The sequence below is a fragment of the Vigna unguiculata genome, chromosome 7 (genome assembly GCF_037176805.1).
Source record: "Vigna unguiculata cultivar grain cowpea cultivar isolate G323 ecotype 2 chromosome 7, ASM3717680v1, whole genome shotgun sequence".
Lineage (NCBI taxonomy): Eukaryota > Viridiplantae > Streptophyta > Magnoliopsida > Fabales > Fabaceae > Vigna > Vigna unguiculata.
The window spans coordinates 48,080,956-48,104,232 of NC_140798.1; the positions used below are offsets into that span (position 1 = coordinate 48,080,956).

Sequence of the window (23,277 nt, forward strand, 5' to 3'; positions counted from 1 at the left end):
ATGTTGAAAAATAAAAGATTAAATTTGTTCAAATTTTTAAAATAAACTAATTATAAAATTTACCGAAAATTATGAAAAAAATACATATTAACCCATATAACAATTAAGTCAATACATAAATAGTAACTTCACTTCGTAAACATAGATAACGACATTTTTTTAATAATAGAAATTCAATTAATTGAATAATATTAATTAATTGTGTACTAAATATGGATTATAAAAATCTATCGAGACTCAGTCAAAAATTTATAAATTTATTAAAAATTTATTATGTATTGTGAAAATAATTCTTATAAAATAATTATAAAAAAATAAGTTTTATAAATTTTTTAGTTATCTATATATATTCGTTTTTTGGTGAGTATATATATATATATATATATATATATATATATATATATATATATTTATTTATTTTTTTTATTTTCAATTTTATTCTTTCAATACCATAAATTTAATCTAACTTTAATTATTTTATAAATTAAAATTATATTTACCATTTTATTCTTTTAACAAGTATTTTTTAAATTTAAGTAATTATTTATGATAAAAAAATATACAATTAAATATATTTATAATTATTTAAACAAATTTATGGTTTAATAAATTTTACTAAAATACACGAGTTCGATCTATGTACTTATTTGTAGAAATAAAAATATTTTAAAGAAGTAAATAATTAATGAAATTATTAAAAATAAAATAAATTTATTATCACAAGTATAATTTTATCACTAATCGAATAAAATATTTTTACTTGATATAATAATTGAGTATGATAATTATAAATTTTTTATTACCATCCAATAACATATATGTTGACGTAAAAGTTCAAAAGATAATAAATACGTCTTTAATTAAATTATTATTTTTTGTACAGTTTTATAAAAATATTTCGATAAAAAGATATTCGTAATTAATCTTCATAACTTGTTGTTTTTTATCTTAATTGTATAATATGTATGTATATAATATTATATATTTGTTTGAAAAACTGTGAAATTAAAGTATTGATCAATGACAATAATATTATCAAAATTAAAAAAAAAAATCGCACATTGTTTTTTCTACAAATCATTATGATAAAAATAAATTTTGTTCTAGGTTATATAAAATTAATATTAATGTTATGTTCCGTTTAGGGATTAATTGTTGGTGAAGATGGATTAAAAGATGATTGACGTGCTTGTTGAATGGGAGATGAGACCAACGAGAGAGACCATCATTTGTTGAATGATATTTTATATAAATATCATTTTACTCTCCTAAAAAAATAACGTGTTATGCTAGTACTTTTATTTTTATTTTTTAATTTAGATGTTAACAAAAAAATATATTAAATGCTGTCTCTCACCAATTTTCCACATTAGTTCGGCAGAAATCAATGCAACATATCCAATCCAATTATATTATATTTTTTGTGAATCAGGTTACGTCCTCAAAATGAATTGGTTTTATCAGTACACTCAATTAGAATGAATTAAGTAAATAATTCATAAATTTCAAATCTGATAACCAGATAACAAATATATAACGAAAATATTATTCATATAAAGGATTTATATTTTATTATCTGCTTAGTTTTATTTACGTACCATAAATATTTTTATCACTTTATATTTATTAAAAAATATTGATAGAATTTATTTTTAAGTATTTTTTAATAAATTATTTAATTGATATAACTCAATTATAATTAAGTTGACTTTGATTGGATCATGTTGGTGAATAAAAAACGTGAAACTGACCCATCAATTTAATTGAATTTGATAAAAAATAGATTAAATGATATTATCATGACACTTACAACCCTAATAAATTGCAAACTCCGCAGTGTTCTTGTGTCTGATTTCACCCAATCACAACCAAACCTCCTAAGAGAGTGTGTTATGCTACTTCCTTTGAAAGTTCGGTCCTTTGGAACATCCTTAATAAAAGGGTGTTAGCTGAACTTCACATTCCATCTTACATTTGGACTTCTTTTTCCCGGGCAATAGGAAAAGATGCTCACTTTGGACCAATTCAGGAACAAAAATACGTTAATAGGTCTTGGGTTGGGACAGTTTCTCTCTCTTCTGATCACTTCAACTGGTTTCACCTCTTCTGAATTGGCCAAAAAAGGTTTGGCTGCATTCTCATAAGATTCACCCAAATTCTCTCTCTTGTAGTTTATTTTTGGTTCTTGATTGTTAGTCCACGGAAGTCTTTGGTTAAAGAACATTTTTGGATTGACTTGATTTTCTTTACGGGTCTTTTCCATCGTTAATTACTGTAAACGTGTCTTTTTATCACTAGGTTTTACTTTCTGAATTTCATTTTAACATGTTATGTTCTTCCTCACCTTACAGGGATTAATGCACCAACTTCACAGTCGTTTTTAAACTACGTGTTTTTGGCAGTTGTCTACGGGAGCATTGTTCTGTACAGAAGGGAAGCACTTAAGGTTATAGACCAGGGCTTTGCTTTGTTTGAATACATGATGCTTTTGCCTTATATAATTAATATTTTTAACTTTTTCTTCTTTTGTGTGAAATTGAAGGAAGAATATTCGAAACATTCTTTAATCTGATTTGTGCATATTACCTTTATCTCATTTAAGCAGGTGCTTTCCTTAGATGACACTTGGTATTATCGCTTGTATGCCTACACTTTATCTGTGCTTTCATACTGTGCTGTCATTTTAAATAATGAACATCACGTGACTCAAGGTTTGGTATTGGTGGTGTGTTTATTATTACTTTTATTATAAGAAAGGGTTGCTTTAAGAAAATCACTTGAAGTGGAGAAAAAGAAACAAATAATTTGCAGAGCCATTTGGTTGCTTTGGAGTTTGTAAGGAGAAGTGTTGATGTAGCACTGTATAGATCCAGAGGTGACTATAATGTAGATCCAGAGGTGACCAGAATGTTTCTGAAATAGAGGGGTATCTGTATAATTAAAAAGCTTTGTTCACATAGAATTAGAGTAAAAAGAATTTTGGATAAGAATGGTATCTCAAATGTCTATGAATCTTCTATTTCTATTTTTCATTTGTAATTGTGGATCAGTGCTATCTCTAACCTGTATTAAAAAGTTCCATCTATTTGCATGATCCTACCTATCTACAAATTTTGACAATATTCTTGGGAAGCTGTTATGGAGATATAAACTACCACAATTTAGGACACGTAATGTTATTATACTGTTTTTACTTCATACCATGAGATGTAATATTCATTAACTTCTTCCTTGGTAAGAAGGAATAAACCTCCAACCAGAGGGTACGAGACGACTTTCTTTAAAAGATATATTGATATGATCCTTTAACTCTGTTCTCCTTTGAGCATTGAACATCCCAAGTTAATTTCACTAATCCATGTGGTATTGGTGCAGGCAAAATGGTATTATTACATACTTCTTGGCTTGGTTGATGTTGAAGCAAATTTTCTTGGTAAGTGTTTCTGATGGCAAAGATATAGTAAGTACTTGGAGAACATTGTTGAAAATTTAAATTAATATAATTGTATTCAATCTGCTCAAGCCTGTCTGCCTCAAACTTAATTTTCCAAATCTAGATTACTTCAGTATAACTTTAATGTTTTCTTTATAGTACATTTACTGTTGGACAATTCGTATTTATTCTATTGAAGCAAGCTACCTATTGAGTTGCATCATTTTACTTTGGTGAATTACATGCTAATTCTCATCTGTTGAACAGTTGTGAAGGCGTATCAATACACATCACTAACAAGTGTGATGCTGCTTGACTGCTGGTCCATCCCATGTGTCATGCTTTTTACGTGGATTTTCCTAAAAACAAAATATAGACTATTGAAGATAACTGGTGTACTTGTTTGCCTTGCGGGCCTTGTCCTGGTTGTATTTTCAGATGTCCATGCAGGCGATCGAGCAGGTTGGTGGCTTATAATTTCTGAGATTGACCCCTATATCTTTGCATGTGTAAACACCAACACTACACAGACACATTTAGAAAGCTAGAGTTGTGTGTTCAATATCTTTGTTTTTCAAATGGGTTTTAGTACATGCTGACCTTGTCATTTGTCATCAGTAAAGTCTATCTTTCTCCTTATGGTAATTGTCAAATCGTATGTGCACATGCTATAGGTGGAAGCAACCCTCGTACAGGGGATCTTCTTGTTATTGCTGGTGCTACATTGTATGCTGTCAGCAATGTCAGCGAGGTAAACTGATTGCATTTCTACTTTTAACACATTTTTGCAATTTTCAATTTAGTATGTGCATATAATCATATTGAAAATCTTATCTCATTGATCCAAATTTCAAGTCAGCTTGAATCTGAGATCTTGACAGCAAAGCAAGAATATGATGCATTTGGGCTAATTGAGATGCTCCCACATGATTTACTTAATATTTCATTATGAGTAATATCTTTTGGTATTGTTATTTCTTTCCATTTACAGGAGTTTCTAGTGAAAAATGCCGATAGAGTTGAGTTGATGGCAATGTTGGGTGTCTTCGGTGGCATTATCAGTGCCATTCAAATGTATCCTTGAAATTAATTTAAGAGTAGACTTAGATCCTTTTGTTGAATAATATTTCTTAACTCTTGTACCTGTTTATTCGTCTTCAGTCTTGTGCTTTGTTAAATTTGCATTGAGGAATCCATTTTATGTTACTTGCTCAAACATTAATTCCAACATCTATAACATAGTTGTATTTATTTGGACTTTCTATACATCTTCATTCCATTCACCCGTTGCATAGCTTAAGTGTTTAATTGCAACTGCTTTACTCTGGTTAAATAAATCGAACTATGTCATTTTGTACTGGGAATTTTAATTTATAATTAACTCTGAAATGTTAAAATAGAGAGTAGTTTTTAAATTAATTACAATAAGCTGAGATAAAGATAATTTTTGGTATCAAAGTTTCTTTGTAAATTCAGACAGTAAAAGAAAAGGTAGAAAACATTCGTATATATTACACTCGTCACATTCTTAGTTTTCTTTTTCCTGTTTTGGTCTTAATGATTAACGTACTACAGAAGCATACTTGAGCGCAATGAGCTAAAATCTATTCACTGGTCAGCTGGGGCAGTAAGTTCTCTCTCTCTCTGAATTATAGCACTCACACTGGCACACTATTATTTGAGTAATTGGCAAAGTTTCACTTTGGCTAAGATGTCTGCAAGGCCGAAAGAATCTGTCTAAGATGTCTGTGGTTGATTTCATTCCCATGGCCCTTCTCTTTATGTCTGGAAGAACCATAAAATCCCGAGGTGCTTTTTGTTTGCAATCTTGGAAGGAAACAATGAATTTGGTCCTAACAATGGTGATGTACCCCTTTCTCTTGAGATCAGGGGTAAATATTTAGAACCATCCCTGCTCACAGTGGCCTAGTGATTATAGACTATTCTCTAGTTTTGTTTTACATATTACTACATCCCCTTAAATACTATCTGTTTTGTACATCAAATTGTTTATGATTTAGCAACATGGCAATTTATTATTTATGTTATTTATGACCCTTGCTTGGAATGGTGACTGCAGGCGCTTCCTTTTGTTGGATTTGCGGTGGCTATGTTTTTGTTTTACTCTTTAGTCCCTGTCCTACTAAAGGTGTGGATTCAAACTACAATGATTCTGCAGATTTTGTAGCTTGAAATTGTAGGTTACTAAATGTAAAGAAAGTGATCACACTTAATGGAAGTAATTTTTGGTTTTATTATTTACTCTATTGAATACTTTTCTATTAATTTTACACTTAGGTTTATTTCTTTGATCCAACTATTCAATAATTGTTAGCATTGTAAGAAATTGTTCACCCTTGAAGTTGCTTGAGAATCTTGCGTAGTACTTTTTTCATACCCGCCTGATTCTTGACAACATCTCTCTTGCGTTACTTACAGTATTGAATTGTTAGGTGGCGTTAAACCAGCTTACAGTTTAGCTTTAGCTTAGCTTCACCAAATTGAGAACTAGCATTTTAAAATATTCTCTGTTTTGTCACAGATCAATGGTTCCACTATGTTAAATTTGTCTCTATTGACCTCGGACATGTGGGCTGTCTTAATTCGCATCTTCGCTTACCATGAGAAGGTCTAACATCACTCTTGAATGTTGCAATTTTTTTCCAATCAATTTATGAATGGCATGCAGAATTTACTAATATTTCAACTGCCAAATTTGCTTTCCAGGTTGATTGGATGTACTATGTGGCCTTTGGTGCTGTTGTTGTAGGTCTTATTATCTATTCTGGGTATGTAATTTCACACTTTGTACTCATAAATTTACTTTCTTTTAATGCTGAATCACTGTACAGTAGCTCTTACAGTCCTCTCGTCAAGTTTTCCTCACGAGTAGAGTGAGGTGCCTACTGCATTTTGATTTCTCTAATATACGAAGTTGTCGCTGAACTGATTGCAGTGGTGATACAAATGAGAACGAAGACCATCTCCATCTTGCTGAAGATGCGAACCAAAGACAACATGATGAAGAAGCTACTACTTCAGGTAAATCATAATAATAGCACCTGGGCCGGATGCTCCAAAAAACTAAGCACACCTTAAGAGGTGTTTGAAGGGTAAAACCATGAGGAAGAGTCTCCTTCAAAGATGGACATTTTACTTGCATTCCTAGATTGCAAAACAAGAAGCATTCGATTCGATTCAATTTGTGTAGATGGAAATTTGAGTGTTTAGGACGGTTCTTTTAATGTTTATTCTAAAATTCAGCCAGTAATAATAGCGTGCTAAATTTCACATTATTCTAAAATCCAGTCAGTAATAAAAGCTTGCTAAATGTAACATCGTAATTACCTTCGAAGATAAAATCTTTTAAGATAGATTTTGGGTTGATTAAGGATCTATGTTTGTACACTCCACGAATGTTTTGAGCCACTATCTCATCTGTTCAGGAGTATAAAATATATATTTTGGAAAGTCCATCTTAAAATATATCGGAAATGACTCAAGAAATTAGAATACAGTTCGAAACGTCTATTTCAAAATGAATAGGAAATGACTTACGAAATTAATTGTTTCGGGATTGTCCTCTGACAATTTTGAATGCGTTCCTTTTATCTGTTATCGGGAGTAGTTGTTTAGAAGGTATCGGTCTTTCTTCGATTGTCCAATTTTCTATAATATATATAAACACGCATAGATATATTGGAAAACTATTCAATATTATTAACTGCGAGTTCATAATTCTAACATGGATGTAGAATAGGCGCAAAGGGAAAATAACATATTAAACATCGTACCACTAGTTAATAAAAAAAAAGGTGAAAACTCAAGTAGTGATTTTTGATCCGTTCCCTGGTACACAATGATGATGCCACGAATGAGGTATTGACATGCTATCCTATCTTCCAGGTATAATGCTCAATCAATCTCATACACTTTGATATTACTATCTAAGTATAATGCTCTATAAATCTCACACAATTTGTCTGACATTGGTAATGGTATCTAGGTACAATGGTCAATCTCATCGGTAGCCACCAAGGCCATAAGGATATTGAGGATAACCACCACCTGTTCCCATCATGGAGTTATAATTACCAGGCATGTTAGACCCAGGAGGCACTCCGGGAGGTGCAGCTGGTGGCTGCATCTGCCCCATGCCCCTCATGTTCATACCCATCCCCATAGACATGTTCATACCTCCGTAACTTCTCATTCCCATACCCATACCCATCAATGGGTTTGAGGTAGGTGGTCTAAGAGCACCAGAACCAACCCGGCCCATGCCTGAACCAGATCCCATGGCTTTACCCATGGTTACCGTTGACGTTACCGATGTAGTGGTGGGCTTCTCCATCCTCTTCTCCTTCCTATTAATTGCATCAAAGTCCACTCCAATATTTGCTAAAGGGTTTGTTTTAGCTGCAAATGAAAAAGATGAGAAGTTAGTGTTCATCCATCCAGAAAAGAACCCAACTTGGAAACAGTGTGATAAGGTATGTAAGCACAACACTCACGTCCAGATATATTCAAATTAACCAAACCCCTGCTTAGTGTATCTGCCCAGACTGTGGATTTTGTTTCAAACTTGTCCTTGGAGGATGGTTGAGAAACAGCATTCTGCAAAGCATGTACTTGGTGTTGTGCCATTAAGCTTCCGCTGTTAAACTGTGATGCTGGGTCAATGGGGGATTGAGAAGACAAATAGTTGGCACTCTGCCCCATTGAAACTTGAGGAGCCGTGTGTGCAGGAATAAGGGCCATAGATCCCTGTACATAGGTCTGGTTCACGTGTCCACCTTGCGTTTGAGGGAACGTGCCGGAAGCTCCTTCAGTCATAGAACCAGCCTGGGGAGGGAATCCACCATATACATGACTACCTGATTGCACGGGTTGGTGGGTGTGAGATGGAAAGGGTTGCTGTGTATGTTGTTGACCAGTGGGATTCGATGACAGGGTTTGTAGCAGTTGGCCTCCAGGAACTGAAACGGCCTCTGTGGCAGGTTGACTGGTTCCAGCCGAGAAACCTTGCTGCGCATGTTGTCCAGACTCTGCAAAAAAGGATTGTGCTGCCATTTGCCCTGATGAAGCTGAACAGGAGGATGAGGCTTGAGCATCAGGATGAGCTGAAATGTTCTGCTGCGAAGTTGTCCCAGGTAATGGCGGAAGTGGAAGAATGTCTGCAAGAATATCAGTTTCTTGTGATGGTGACAAAAAATGAGTGTCACGGGCTTGGGGCGGAGCAGAAAATGAGTCTCCAAACCCAAAGTTGGAGACTGATTCTGTGTTAGAACCACTTGGCTGGGATGGACTCTGATGAATCTGGGGTTGAGGCGGAGGAGTTTCAGCGGAAGGAATGGCCTTAAACGGTGAATTACCAAACGGGTCTTCAAACACCTGCAAAAGTTAAACCATAAAAAAACCAGGATTAACAGAGATGAACTCTCGTCAAAGGATATAAAAGGAAATGTTTTACACGCACTAAGCTGCAGAAGCACATACAAAAATTATTCGAAGCATAAGCACAGTAAATATGCCCCCAGAAACACAACTCTTCCTAGTTTTTAGGTTCCCCTCCATTCATCATAATCCACAGACAGAAGTTACAGTAATTAGTATGCTACATTTCTTAACATGAAGCTGTACCCACCTAATTGTTAACAATCAGCCGTGCAAGAAAATCATTCCAAGCCATACACAACTTCATTCTTATCAGCAATACAGTGTATTCAAATACTTTCTTATAGTGAAGGTATAAACAAACAAGCAAATTCCTACCGGATTGAAATTACTAGAAGCAGATGGTGGTGGTGCAAAGGGCACAGTTGAATCAAGGTTTGCGTTGCCTTGAGAAGTTGTTGTTTCTGATGCAGAAGGCACAAGAAGAGCCAGTGCATTTGAAGATAATGATTCAGATAGGGAGCCGAACAAGTCCATTTCAACATTATTAGCAGGAGCTCGCGAAGCTAACAAGAAACATAAAGATATCATTAATATAAAAGCATAAGAATTGTTTCTCGCTAAGAAAGCATAATTAAATAATAACAGAAGCCCTTACAAATCATCAAAATTGAACTAAAATCCACAAATTGTTTTGGACCGATTTTCTGTTATGTTTTTAGATTGGTTTGGTTTTGAACACTCCTACTACATGGTAGTTACCACAAGAACATTGCATACTTAGGAGCAGAGTACAAGAGGTAAAACATTCAGGAATAACAAACAGGTTGTCCCCCACCCTATGCAATTCAAAACAAAGAAACAAAGAACTTGCCACACCTGATACAGGATGACCACGAGGATCAAATTCATCAAAAGCCTCAACTTCTCGGTTTCCAGATGTTGCAGTAGTGGCAGCAGCAGTTGTTTGTGGTGGGTTATTACTTACAGGAGAAGAGCCTTTTGGGGCAGATGCAGCTGAAATTCCCCCATCCCTGCAATCAAAGTGATATAGTAACAAATATCTTCAGAATAAGTAATCTCTTATTAAATTCATACCTTTCATTGTGTACAGGGCTTTTAGAAACAGCTTCTTCATAACTGGGAGGAGCACCCACATTTTGCTCAGAAAGTTTTCGCTCTAACCTGTCCATTGAATTGTACATGGTGAACAAAAATAATGCTAAATGGTCATTATGCATGGATGTTAGATCCAAAACCAAATGAACCCCAAGAACTATAATCAAGATCAATCATCATCATCATTGACCCCCTAAGAAAGAAAGAGTTGGCTATCTCAGGCACATACCGAGATGAACGCTGACCATCATCATCAAAATTATGATCATGATCTCTGTCAGAGCTCCTACTTTTTGAGCCATATTGGTCGTCATCAACACTTCTTCTACGGTACTCGTCATCCCTATAGCCATCTCTTCTATAGCGTTCCTCATTATCTTTGCCATAACGATCTCCCTCACGACTATACCGATCATCATCTCTATAGCCCCATTCTCTTTCTCTGCCATAGCCATGATCACTTCTATCTTCCTCCCTGCTTCCATAACGATCATCTTCATATCTATCCCCATAAGACCCACTGCTAGAATGTGAACCAGGCCTGTACATTCCACCGGTTGAACTGGCGCGAAACCTGGTCAATCATGTGGGGCAATTACATATCTCCTCTAGATTCAGAAACCCACATAAATATTTGCATACTATACCCAGTGTTTTACATTTGTGATCTAGAAAACAAAAATAAATTCAAATACACGAATGATGGACATTACAAAATACAGGTAAAAGAAATATCTTTTCTTCCTCAAAATATATATAATAGTCAAACTAATAAGAGGAGAATTACTTGTCCCTGTTAGCAGCAGCCTTCTGTCTAACCTCTATGATTCTTTCTTTATCACTCACAAGAAGAATGAGATTCTGTGATTTCCTCCTGACATTGTTTCCCTGGTCTCTTCCACTGGAATCAATATATTGAAAATTGGACAATGTCTGTTGATATGAACATTTACAATATTAACAGTTGCATTCTAATTTTTATATCATTTCAATAATATTAAAAGTTTGAGTGAAAAAGACTGAACAATTTATAAATGTTTGCAATTGACAGAATTGAGATTACCGATATTTGATGAGCATGCTCCCTGATTTCCTCTATGACTCGCTCTGACCCATTAGCCACGATGTATTCTAATACTGTCAAAGCCTGTTGTTGAACATTTACTATATGAATGTTAGTGTCGTTCTTTTCCAAGAGGACATGATAAAAAATTAATGCAAAAAATGCTAGACAGAGTTCTTGAATAAGTATCAAGACAAATTTCATAAATAGTGTACTTCAGTTCATGGATGCATTTAATTTAAGTATTGAAGGCCAAAAAGAAGAGTGTTATGACAATAAACAAAAGAAAAAAAAAAATTCAAGTGTAATCTCATCTAAAACGTAAAAAAAGTACAACAAACCTTATAGACATGCCGCCAATTCTTGCCTGTGTCATTAATCCGCTTCCAGATTATTGTCATGATCATTTGACATTCATAACTGCAAGGGAGCTCAAAAATGAGATATTTGTTATACAATATCAAGCATAAACTGATGAATTCAAGCTTACTAATTTCTAGTAGCCTGTGCAATATCTGCTAGAAGTGATCCATGAGGACCCCAGGATTCATTGTTGGTAGCATCAAGAACCTGGAAGAGGTGAGAGACCAGTCTGATTAAAATTTGCACAGAAGGATCATAATGTGTAAACCAATTTCTTTTGCGAGCAAATATTAGAAAAGTAATTCAGATAGCAGACTTCACATAAATCCTCACACCATTGTCCTTGTTAGGAGTTATATGCAATTCAGTTTTACAGTAAATGTTAAGAGAACAAAAATTTACCTTCTGTTCTATCCCAGGAACTTTAAGTACTTTCTTATTTACTTCTCTTTTACTGCAAGGATAATGAAGATAGTGAGGAATTATGAAATAGGGCTGAGTTAAAAAATAGTAACAAACCCCACCCTAAACTGTTAGACTTACAGTTCCCTAACAGTTTGACCAATGGCCTTCTTCATTGTAGTCGATCTTCAGAATTAGCGAGCCAAAACTGCCAAGTAAAAATAATATCCCTTTTCAAACATTTGTCATAAACTAATTCAAGAAAAAAACATTTTCTCAGCAACATGACAGCTACTTGAATGCTGAACAATCAGTTAGTTAGAGTTGACTTATTATTCATGAAAGAAGAAACAAGAAGTACAATGTCTGCACAATTTATGATGAAACAATCAGGAAATTGGTAGTTGGGAGATGGGAGCAACATCAAAACTTAACTAGAGTTGCATGCCAAATTCTACTACGGAGAAAGAATCAACATCGCTATCTGAAAATAAGTCTGACAAGAACTTTAAACGATCAATCCAAATTCTCAAACATGCAAATGATCAATGCTATGCACGGTCAAACCTCATGAATTTCACTTCACCCATCGTTTCTAATAGCAATCAATGTTCAGACAATCCCAAATTGTACTAGAAAACATGGAAAGACATAAAAAAAGGTCCATGAATGAAATCACAGAAAAAAATAAAGAGAAGAGGACACTGTATAATTCTTCAAGCAAAGCTGAATTGGAAAGAACATTGAAAACTTAAAGAGGGGCACCATCACAACTAAACGTAAATCCCAAGCTAATAAATAATTCCAAGAAATGATAAAAGATAAAATCTTTATAAATACTGAGCCAAAATAAGAAGCAAGAAGCAAATTATGCGAGAAACTAAGCAACAAAAGGAAGATCAAAAGGGCCCCCAGAAGAAGTTTGGCATGAAATACTTGAAATTGAGATAGAATAAGGATATCAAATAGAAGCAATAGATGCAAGAAATGAAAAAAAAAGTGAATAAATTGTCGCAAAAGCAGATCTGGGTAAACGGAACCTGATCAAACTAGTCGGCTGAAACCAGAAACTGAAGGTGGATGGGAAGGTAATGAAGAGAGAGAAAAATTTGATTACTGGGAAGACAGCAATAACCAGGTTACAATTTGCAATACTTCTGTGAGTTGTCTGAAAACTAAGATTACGAGGGAAAGAATGAGAAAGGGAGAGAAAAATACAAAGGGTGTCTTTCTTGTTTGCAGTCATTTTTTCTTTCTACCGATTCCCAGTTGAAAACAAAGAAAATTTACAGTACCCACTGCAACATACTCGAAGGGAATTCAATAATAATAACCTTTTGAGGTCTTTTCTTAATCTACTTTCATGGTAACTTTCAAGTTCTTATCATATCTATTGCAATTTTTTTTATTGCTTTGTATCGGTCAATCTTATTTCTCATCACGATTAAGTCAAAATAACTACATTTCTTCATTGCAAGCAAAATGGGTTCGAAAAGTTGACTCGGTAAAAAGAAAACGAAAGTTTGATACTTTATTCCCATTTGAAGAAAGTCTTGATTTTTATTTATTTTTAGATTATAACAGAGGAAAACAAATTGCTATTATTAAATTAAATTAAAATTTAATAATACTGAATACAAATTATGACATGGGTATAGATAATATTGAGTGTATCATTGAAACATTGTACACGATGGTTTATATATAGTCTCTTTCGAGGATTAGAACAAAACATGCGTCACTCTCTATCTACCTTAATTGTTCTTCTCAGAGGCAATGTCAAAGTTTGTTGGGCGACAACTATAAGTCTACCTCAGAACTTCACCGATTGTTATATGCAAAAACAAAATCATCAACTCATTCTATTAATAACAATTTATTGAATTGGTTTCTAATTTTGTAAATTATTAATTTATATTCTTTAGTTTCATTTTCATTGAATAATAATTCTTTTTTTTTTTTTGCATGTAAGTTTTTAGAATAAATGTAAAGGGTTTGTTAGAGATTAATCCGGAGCTTGTTAATAATATAAATGTTTTGGTTTGAGTGTGATTTATTTTGTTGAATTCTTTGTGAATTAAGAAATGTTGTTCTTGCGGTGTATAATAATTATCTTTAGAAATCAATTTAATTACCTATATATTTTTAATTATAAATCTGTCACATCCCATGAACTAATTTTCTTATTTTTGCAGTAGTGTTTGATACATGTGGGTAATTGAATATTTGCATTAGGTAAATCTTTTTTAAAAGCTATTTTAAGGAATGGTTTGTATTTATTGTTCTAGTTATTGTAATTAGATAATTTAATGCTTTGACGAAAGATCCAACTAAGATTAATTGAGTGTAGATTGATGACAAATTGAACTAATTTTGTGTGTTTTTCTTTTTCAATCAGTTATTATCTTGAATTCTTTTTGTTATTAATAATCATTTATTATTTCTCTTATTCAACACTTTTGAATTTCCATGAACGAACAAAAAGGTTAAAATTAGCGGTAAAATATTTGTATACAAGCGTATAATAAACTTATGCAAAATTACTTTTGAAGTATCCAAATCATTACAAAGCCAAAAAGATATTTGTCTAAGAAAACAAATGTATCCTAATGTATAACAATAGTGTCTTCCATAATGACAACGTAAAATAATAAAACCATTTTTTGCGGGACATAAAAAGTGAAAGAAGTCCTACAGAAATGTTACACGAAAGAATCTTATCTAAGTTTTCACCTCTTTACCGTATGATAGAATGAATGGACATGTGATACTAATTTATGGTGTTGATTATAACAACTTTTTAATATTACTATCATAGTTAACTAGAAGGAAATATATATATATATATATATATATATATATATATATATATATATATATATATATATATTTATTTATTTATTTATTGTACTGTATGGTCCAATGTTGGAGCATCGGTCAAGCGGACCAAGGACAAACGGTCATAGGCCGCCTGTTACATGCGAACCTTTCCTTGGGACGTTGATGTGACAATCTATTCAGAGTGTTTTAAGGGAGTCTACAACCAAACACCCTCTCTGTTCATTTCCATTTGAACTTTGTCTCCACCTCTGTGGAGACCCTCATTCATGAGGACAGCCGACAGGCTGCACGGTCCGCCGATTGGATAGCCACACCAAAACTGGATCAGTAAGTTAAAAGTAAATTAAGATAACACAAGTCAATAATTAAGTTTAAAAAACAATTGGGCCATGATTACGAAACCCTAATCACGGACCCATACAAAAAACTATAAATAGAGGTCCAAGATAAGTTGGTAAGGACATTTAACTCGCATTTATTACAACATTTATTGCTATCTCACGATGGGACTTGAACTGACTATCAAAGCCTTGTAGACAAATACACAAATACACCAATCGCTGAGCTGAAGGAGAAAGACTTTGAATAGGAGAAAAGATTGAACAAGCTAGCTGAGGAGAATATCACACAAAAAGACTTGGAGTAATTTAAGTGTTGGAGATAGGTACTTGACCCCTACATCTGATATATATATATATATATATATATATATATATATATATATATATATATATATATATATATATATATATATATGAAAAAGTTCTAAGTCAATTTTTTATTAAAAATTAATGCATGTTGGACCCAACAATGTGTTTTGCATGGTGAACCATCAACATAATTTTATTTTACATTAGCAAAGGGACAAAATTACTACCAACAACTAAAGTTAATCCACAGTTGATCCACATTAGCATAGGGTCATAATTAATTATTCAAATCAAATAAGTTACAACCTAAATTATTTTTGGAAAATTTTGCGAAGACTTCATCAGTAAAGAAAAAATGGCCACTGAAAAGTCTATTTCTTAATAAAGTTGTTTATAAAACATGAGCATCACAATGTTTTTTTTTCTTATTCAGAAAATATTATTGGTTTAAGCATACAAATTATTTTATGTTTACTATTAAGTAGTTTGAAAAATTATAAAATATTTTATAGTCTTTTTAAATCATTGTGTTTTAAAAAAAAAAATTCTTTAGATTAGGTGATGATGACCAGTTCCTTAAATAGTGGCTAGACCTCTTCTTTATGATGATTGTTGGGTGAGGCATCTTTCTCTTTGTACTTTTATATAACTTAAAAAAAATAGATTATTCAGAACTGATGCATGACAGCACCTACAACAAATTAGCCTCAACCCTTTTCTATATTTATGTCTCCCTTTATATAGCAAGTTGCCACTTTCTCTTAGATTAGTTATACCACTTTTGTTTTCTTATAAACAAAGCAATAATTAGTGTTTGTGAGTTCCCATTTTCAATTTTTAGTTGTGCTAATTAGGTAAACATTTTAGCATAATACAAATCATGCGCTAATCATAACTGGATATATGATCATTTAAATTCAAACTATTAATTCATATTTAAATAGTTACAGCTTTTCATTTTATCATCGTCTTAAAAAGTCAAGTCGTGACACAATTTCAAATTTTGACATGATAAAATGAAGTAACTATGATGCTGGTGGAGTGATTTGTGAGTAGTGGTGTGATTTCGATCACCGACAGAAAAAAAAAATGACCAATAATGCATTGTTGTCATTCATTCATTCATCTTGATGATAACAGAGAGTATACTTTAGAGTCTAATTAAGGGTGAAACAAGGAAAACACAATCAGATATAAATTTCTCTGATCTGTCTTTTAGTAAATATCCGTGACAAATGATGGATTTCATAAAGGGTAGCTTTTTGATGTAATTGCAGCCATGAAAAGTTGTGTGTGGTTTAATCTTGCAAAATTTAGATCACAGATCAACGGTAGAATGATTGTGTCTTGTTTTGTTACACGAAGGACTAAATTAATCTGCATATGTTTAGTGAAATTTCATGAATTAGAAGAAAGGACCCACGAATCAGTTACGAGGATTGTATCTGATTATTCATGGTTATTTAATTAGACAATGGGGAAGGTGGGTGGGTCCACTTCTGTTAATTACAGAATGGGGCCTGCTTGGATATCACTAGAAGAAGACTTGTTTAAAATTTAGCCAAATTAATAATTAACAATTGCTACTTACTCCGAATGAAAGTGATTCAAGATTCCAAAGAAGGAAACATCATTTGCTGTTGCGTCTAAATAATGTACAGCGATTGTTTCTTTACCTTATCAGTTTATCACCAAAACATTAAAGCTGAAAGAAAACTTCAAACACGATACACGGAGAAAATTAAGTAATATAAGAGAGAGAAACGTGATATTGGCCAAAAGTTTGGAGTTTGGTAGAGTGACTGATTCAAGGCTAATAATCGAAAACTGTGATTCCCTTATGGCAGAGAACAGAAGGTTCTAAAAAAGAGTGATTGTTGTTGTTTTTGGTTACTTAAACTTGTGATCTGAAGTGGTTTGAGAGCAGAATTTGAATTGCTGCTTTATTACTATTACTTATTGCAAACACAAGAACGGGTAAAATACAAAAATTCCACGATAAATAGAAAAGCAATCATACACGGCCATATTTTAATCTATGAACAAATAAATTAAAGAGATGACTAAGAGTGGACTGTACTTTTGACTTGGCATTTACACTTTAAATCTCTCTTCCTTGTTTTGATTTGTCCGTGACTTGAACACAATAAGATGAGGACGTGCAAGATGGCCATCAAACAAATAGAATCAAGCGGGTCTGAATCAGAGATATTGTAGCACGTAGATGACACCTTCAGACTTTTATTCAAAGAACCTGGACAGGAAGATAGATATTTCACTTCACTCCAAATGGAGCTTGCCTTTATTCCTTGATGAAAACTACAACCTGAAAATCAATTCAATGCAAATTTCAATTACTAAAATTCAGTCGTGTATGTATATATTTACTTGTGAATGTAAGGATGATGGTGAAAAACTTACATGATTTATCGTGAATGGTGGTTCCACAGTGGGAGCTTACTTGTAGATAGGTGGAGGTGGGGAAGCATAGACGTAAGCTGGAGGGGGAGGTGACTTGTAAATGTACTTGGGAGCGGGAGCTGGGGAGGGAGGAGGTGGTGATGAGTAATGGTATGGTGGGGGTGGAGATGGAGAAGGTGGTGGAGGGCTCACGTAGTGGTAAGGAGGTGAAGGATACGACGTCGGTGGTGGAGGGGATTTGTAGTAGTAGGGAGGATGAGGAGTGGGAGATGGTGGAGGAGGACTTTTATAGTAGTAAGGAGGTGGTGGAGATGGGGATGGGGGTGGAGGGGATTTGTAGTAGTATGGAGGAGGCGGTGATGGGGATGGTGGTGGTGGTGAGTGGTAGTAGTAGGGAGGGTGTGTGCTCTCTTTAGGTGGGGGTGGGGAATGATAGTAGTAAGGTGGTGGAGGGGATGGTGAAGGTGGTGGTGGAGATTTATAGTAGTATGGGGGAGGAGGGGATGGTGAAGGTGGTGGTGGAGATTTATAGTAGTATGGAGGAGGAGGGGATGGTGAAGGTGGAGGTGGAGATTTATAGTAGTAAGGGGGAGGAGGGGATGGTGAAGGTGGAGGTGGAGATTTATAGTAGTAAGGGGGAGGAGGGGATGGTGAAGGTGGTGGTGGAGATTTATAGTAGTATGGAGGAGGAGGGGATGGTGAAGGTGGGGGTGGAGACTTATAGTAGTATGGAGGGGGAGGAGAGGGTGATGGTGGAGGTGGAGAATGGTAGTAGTATGGGGGTTTAGGTTTTGGTGATGGTGGAGGGGGAGATTTGTAGTAGTATGGAGGGGGAGGTGAGGGGGATGGTGGAGGGGGAGAGTGGTAGTAGTATGGAGGGGGAGGTGAAGGGGATGGTGGAGGTGGAGAGTGGTAGTAGTAGGGAGGTTTAGGCTTTGGTGATGGTGGGGGTGGAGATTGGTAGTAGTAAGGAGGCTTTGGTACTGGTGATGGGGGAGGTGGAGACTTGTAGTAGTATGGAGGTGGTGGAGAAGGTGATGGGGGAGGTGGAGACTTGTAATAGTATGGAGGTTTAGGTTTTGGTGATGGAGGGGGTGGCGATTGGTAGTAGTAAGGCTTTGGTGATGGAGGTGGTGGAGATTGGTAGTAGTAAGGTTTTGGTGAGGGAGGAGGTGGAGATTGGTAGTAGTATGGCTTTGGTGATGGAGGAGGTGGTGATTGGTAGTAGTAAGGTTTAGGTGATGGAGGAGGTGGAGATTGGTAGTAATAAGGTTTAGGTGATGGAGGAGGTGGTGATTGGTAGTAGTATGGCTTTGGTGATGGGGGAGGTGGTGATTGGTAATAGTAAGGCTTAGGTGATGGAGGAGGTGGAGATTGGTAGTAGTAAGGTTTAGGTGATGGAGGAGGTGGTGATTGGTAGTAGTAAGGCTTTGGTGATGGAGGTGGTGGAGATTGGTAGTAGTAAGGCTTTGGTGATGGAGGAGGTGGAGATTGATAGTAGTAAGGCTTTGGTGATGGGGGAGGTGGTGATTGGTAGTAGTAAGGCTTTGGAGATGGTGGAGGTGGAGATTGGTAGTAGTAGGGCTTTGGTGATGGAGGAGGTGGAGATTGGTAGTAGTAAGGTTTTGGTGATGGTGATGGTGGAGGTGGAGATTGGTAGTAGTATGGTTTAGGTGATGGTGGAGGTGGAGAGTGATAATAGTATGGTGGTTGAGGTTTTGGTGATGGTGGAGGTGGAGATTGGTAATAATAGGGAGGTGACTTCACTGGTGGTGGTGGTGATTTGTAAACATAAGTAGGTGATGGTGGTGGTGGTGACTTGTAATAGTAAACTGGAGAGGGAGGAGGAGGTGACTTGTAATAGTATGGAGTTGGTGAAGGCTTAGGCTTTTCACAGTCCTTGAAGTGCTTCTTGGAAGCATAAGCAAATGGCTTAGCCTTCAGCACAACCTCATATTTATCTTTAGATTTCACCTTCAAATCTGTTCCCTCATTCAACTTGGTAGGTATGTTGAAGGGCGAGTCCTTAGGTGGGGCATAAAGCTTGGCCTTGCACACTACGGAACCATATTTGGCATAGTCAAAGTCCTTAACTGTGATGCTGTATTTTCCATTGCTCTTAGTTTCACCATAAGCCTTAATGATGTTTCTCCCTGCTTTGCATTTAACCTCCACAGTAGCACCTACATTTTTACCCAAAATGGTTACAATTCATAAATTCTAACATGCAGGGAGTTATAATTTAAGTGAAACCAAAACAATACTATATTGGTCCCTTACTAAAGTTATACTATCCTTTGTCAGATAGCATATTATATCAGTAAGAATATTATCTTTGTCTACTTGATTATTTCTTAATGTATTACAGCCTGTAGCCAATTCTAATAAATCATATTCCTGTTTTTCTTTTATATTTTATGGATCTCCTATTTTGAGATAGTCACCCATATATAATTTTAGTTTGTTTTATTTTCAATTTAAAATATTTAATATTTTAATTGAGATAAATATATTATTAAAATTATAATAATCAATATTCTATTCAACTTTTGAAAGGACAAATCAGAAGGAAAAGTAATCCTCCTAAATATAAAAAGGGTCGGAAATAAGATGCTTTCTAGCAATAATTTAACTTGGTAGACCTTATAATTTGAAATGCCTATTAACCACATCATAAAACGATCACCAGTGCAGGTATTTCAAAAAGGTACTATAGACACTCTAGTTTAGAAACTTATACGTTTTGTTGAACTTTTATTCTCAAACCTGAGAAATATCTATCTTGATAAACGTTAATTAACATAAACGGTTAACTAGACAATAAGAAAAGATGGCAGTGAAAGTGAGTAAATTCTAAAAAACAAAGACATGTATGGAAACATAGGAAAAAAGAAGCACGTAATGGTAAAACAGAGTGTAATGGTAAAACATTGTAAACATGGAAAAGAATAAAATGAATGTGGTGTGTACGTACCTTTGAGGTGTTTCTTGTTGTGAGACTTTTCGGGATACTCCCAGTCGTAGCACTTGTAGCTGTAGACTTTACCCACAACCTTGACGATCAAGGGGTGGTGGTGGGGATGGTAGGGGTGTGGGGGGTACACAACCGGTGGAGGAGGGGAGCTATAGTAGTAGGGAGGAGGATATTTGGGTGGAGGTGGTGAAGTGTAGTAGTAAGGAGTAGGTGAAGGAGGTGGTGGAGACTTATAGTAGTACGGTTTTGGGGATGGATAGTAAGGGGTCGGTGACGGTGGTGGTGGAGATTTGTAGTAATAGGGAGTTGGTGATGGGGGTGGTGGAGACTTATAGTAGTAGGGAGTTGGTGATGGTGGTGGTGGAGATTTGTAGTAGTAGGGAGTTGGGGATGGATAGTAAGGAGTTGGAGATGGTGGCGGTGGAGATTTATAGTAGTAGGGAGTTGGGGAAGGTGGTGGTGGGGATTTGTAGTAGTAGGGAGTTGGAGATGGTGGCGGTGGAGACTTGTAGTAGTAAGGAGTGGGGGATGGATAGTAAGGAGTTGGGGAGGGTGGTGGTGGAGACTTGTAATAGTAAGGAGTTGGAGATGGAGGAGGAGGAGATTTGTAGTAGTAAGGTGGTGGTGGAGGAGGAGACTTGTAGTAGTATGGGGTTGGAGAGGGTGGTGGTGGAGACTTGTAATAGTATGGAGTTGGAGACGGTGGTGGTGGAGACTTGTAGTAGTAAGGAGTTGGAGATGGAGGAGGAGGGGATTTGTAGTAGTATGGAGTTGGAGATGGTGGTGGTGGAGACTTATAGTAGTACGGTTTTGGAGATGGAGGAGGAGGAGACTTGTAGTAGTAAGGAGTTGGAGCCGGAGACTTTTCAGGTGGAGGTGGTGACTTGTAGTAGTAAGGTGGTGGAGGAGATGGTGAAGGAGGTGGAGGAGACTTGTAGTAGTACGGGGGAGGAGGAGATGGTGAAGGAGGTGGTGGGGACTTGTAGTAGTACGGTGGAGGAGGAGATGGTGAAGGAGGTGGTGGAGACTTGTAGTAGTAGGGAGGAGGAGGTGAGGGAGAGGGTGGTGGAGGAGACTTGTAGTAGTAAGGTGGTGGAGGAGATGGAGAAGGAGGTGGTGGTGACTTGTAGTAATACGGTGGAGCCTTGTGCTCATAAGGTGGTGGAGGGGGAGACTTGTAGACGTAAGGAGGTGGTGGTGGTGACTTGTAGACGTAAGGAGGAGGAGGTGAAGGAGAGGGTGGTGGTGGTGACTTGTAGACATAAGGTGGAGACTTGTGCTCGTAAGGTGGTGGAGGTGGTGATTTGTACTCATAAGGAGGTGGTGGTGGCGAACTGTACTGGTAGGGTGGAGGAGGAGAATAGTAAGGGTAACCATCAGCATTGACGGAAACCACAGTGATGGAGAGAAGAGCAATGGCAAATGCGAGGGCCATTTGTGGCCGGAGACGACCCCTTATGGGGTCTCTGCCCCTTGCAGTCATGCGTGGAAGGAAAAAGCCGAGTTCCTCTGGCCAATGCTTCTTCTGAGATCCTCCTCACTGAATTTGGTGGAGGAAGAAGAGGGAAGGGAGAGAAGGTGTTTGTTTGGTGTTAGTGATGACTGACAAAAGCTGCATCAAAATACTTACTACTTATAGTGAGAGTGAGTCGTTAAAGGGGAGCTGTCATGAGGGACCGATTCAAACTATTAAATGCCTTTCATTTTGATTAAAATGCTTTAAATTAGGGTTCCCCAGCTGGCCCTGTGACTTTCTTTAAGCACATTTTGGTAAACTCTTGCTTATTTTGTTTTCCTCCAAATGACCACACCCTTATAACCCTCTATTCCATTCTCCAACTACCGATTAAAATATGCATCACCATCTTATACGTTCCACAATAGTATTCAACACTTGTTTCCCTTGACGATAAAGTAACTCCAAAATGCTTTATTCATAATTTTATCTTTCTACTGTTTTCCAGAGAAGGGAAACAATAATGTGTTTTGCATCACGGATCCATAAGTGCCCATCATTTTTGTTCCGCTCCTCGATGGCAGCCATTGCAAGCTTTCCATCCAATGCTCTTTTCTTTAAGGGTCAAGATATTTTGACTTTTCAATACTATTTTTTTTTTCTGTACATTTCGACCTCAACCTTTTGGCGGTTTCTGCTCAAGAATAATCCAAATTTGGCTTAATTTGCTACACCTCCACGTGTTCGTGGGGGCTCCTATACAAATCAAATTAAACTCCATTACAACACAACTATCATCCACTTCTTTAATCTCTCATATACCGTATATCCGCAATTATACAAATACAGAAATCAATTTGTCCCAATGAGTTGATTCCAGTGGGAAGAAGCAGACAGAATGAGAAGTTGCAATGAGAAGAGTACAACTTCATCACCACTTCCTTCACTTCACCTGTTAATGCTTTTTTTCCTTTTTTCTTTTCTTTCTCTTTCCTTAAGAATTTCCTCAGCCATGTGATTCCTCAATGATGAGATTAACATGTGATGATGTTGTCAACACCAGCATGAAGTGCACGTTGCTGCTTTTGCAGCTAATTCGTGGTACCAAAAACTTTAGAGGGAAACAAAAAAGAAAAAAAAGGTAAAAAACAGTAACCA

The 23,277-nt window shown here is 35.8% G+C and overlaps 3 protein-coding genes across 4 annotated transcripts; 1 reads left to right on the forward strand and 2 right to left on the reverse strand.

Moving 5' to 3' along the window:
• The first annotated feature begins 1,820 nt into the window (after positions 1-1,820).
• On the forward strand, positions 1,821-6,727 carry LOC114189551 (uncharacterized). Its single transcript, XM_028078147.2, has 11 exons — positions 1,821-2,124; positions 2,352-2,446; positions 3,376-3,433; positions 3,701-3,895; positions 4,108-4,184; positions 4,425-4,507; positions 5,009-5,060; positions 5,514-5,582; positions 5,976-6,062; positions 6,161-6,222; positions 6,390-6,727. The coding sequence occupies exons 1-11, from the start codon at positions 2,007-2,009 to the stop codon at positions 6,484-6,486; spliced, it is 993 nt and encodes a 330-aa protein (XP_027933948.1). The 5' UTR covers positions 1,821-2,006; the 3' UTR covers positions 6,487-6,727.
• A 463-nt stretch (positions 6,728-7,190) lies between these two features.
• Positions 7,191-13,105, reverse strand: LOC114189550 (ENTH/VHS family protein). Of its 2 annotated transcripts, none has more exons than XM_028078145.2 (13): positions 12,996-13,105; positions 11,919-11,985; positions 11,778-11,829; positions 11,503-11,582; positions 11,354-11,432; positions 11,013-11,096; positions 10,737-10,882; positions 10,179-10,523; positions 9,929-10,015; positions 9,710-9,864; positions 9,209-9,396; positions 7,948-8,827; positions 7,191-7,852 (listed from the first exon to the last, which is right to left on the reverse strand). In XM_028078145.2, exons 2-13 carry the CDS (start codon positions 11,951-11,953, stop codon positions 7,455-7,457), a joined length of 2,529 nt encoding a protein of 842 aa, XP_027933946.2. In that variant the 5' UTR covers positions 11,954-11,985; positions 12,996-13,105; the 3' UTR covers positions 7,191-7,454. The 2 variants fall into 2 exon arrangements, with proteins under 2 accessions (XP_027933946.2, XP_027933944.2); XM_028078143.2 differs by having other exon boundaries at positions 12,818-13,086.
• Positions 13,106-17,184: 4,079 nt separating this feature from the next.
• On the reverse strand, positions 17,185-22,279 carry LOC114190065 (uncharacterized). The gene is made up of 3 exons (XM_085676209.1): positions 20,664-22,279; positions 17,690-19,872; positions 17,185-17,594 (listed from the first exon to the last, which is right to left on the reverse strand). The coding sequence occupies exons 1-2, from the start codon at positions 22,144-22,146 to the stop codon at positions 17,726-17,728; spliced, it is 3,630 nt and encodes a 1,209-aa protein (XP_085532335.1). The 5' UTR covers positions 22,147-22,279; the 3' UTR covers positions 17,185-17,594; positions 17,690-17,725.
• Positions 22,280-23,277: the final 998 nt, after the last annotated feature.

Excerpts from the sequence above, each read along its gene's own strand:
- LOC114190065 (XM_085676209.1), bottom strand. The coding sequence starts at position 22,146 with ATGACTGCAAGGGGCAGAGACCCCATAAGGGGTCGTCTCCGGCCACAA. Across the intron at positions 19,873-20,663 it reads CAACAAGAAACACCTCAAAG|GTGCTACTGTGGAGGTTAAA; the intron begins GTACGTACACAC and ends GTAAAAATGTAG.
- LOC114189551 (XM_028078147.2), top strand. The coding sequence starts at position 2,007 with ATGCTCACTTTGGACCAATTCAGGAACAAAAATACGTTAATAGGTCTT. Across the intron at positions 5,061-5,513 it reads TTCACTGGTCAGCTGGGGCA|GCGCTTCCTTTTGTTGGATT; the intron begins GTAAGTTCTCTC and ends TGGTGACTGCAG. Across the intron at positions 6,063-6,160 it reads TCTTCGCTTACCATGAGAAG|GTTGATTGGATGTACTATGT; the intron begins GTCTAACATCAC and ends TTTGCTTTCCAG.
- LOC114189550 (XM_028078145.2), bottom strand. The coding sequence starts at position 11,953 with ATGAAGAAGGCCATTGGTCAAACTGTTAGGGAACT. Across the intron at positions 11,830-11,918 it reads GGTCAAACTGTTAGGGAACT|TAAAAGAGAAGTAAATAAGA; the intron begins GTAAGTCTAACA and ends TTATCCTTGCAG. Across the intron at positions 11,097-11,353 it reads ATTGGCGGCATGTCTATAAG|GCTTTGACAGTATTAGAATA; the intron begins GTTTGTTGTACT and ends GTTCAACAACAG.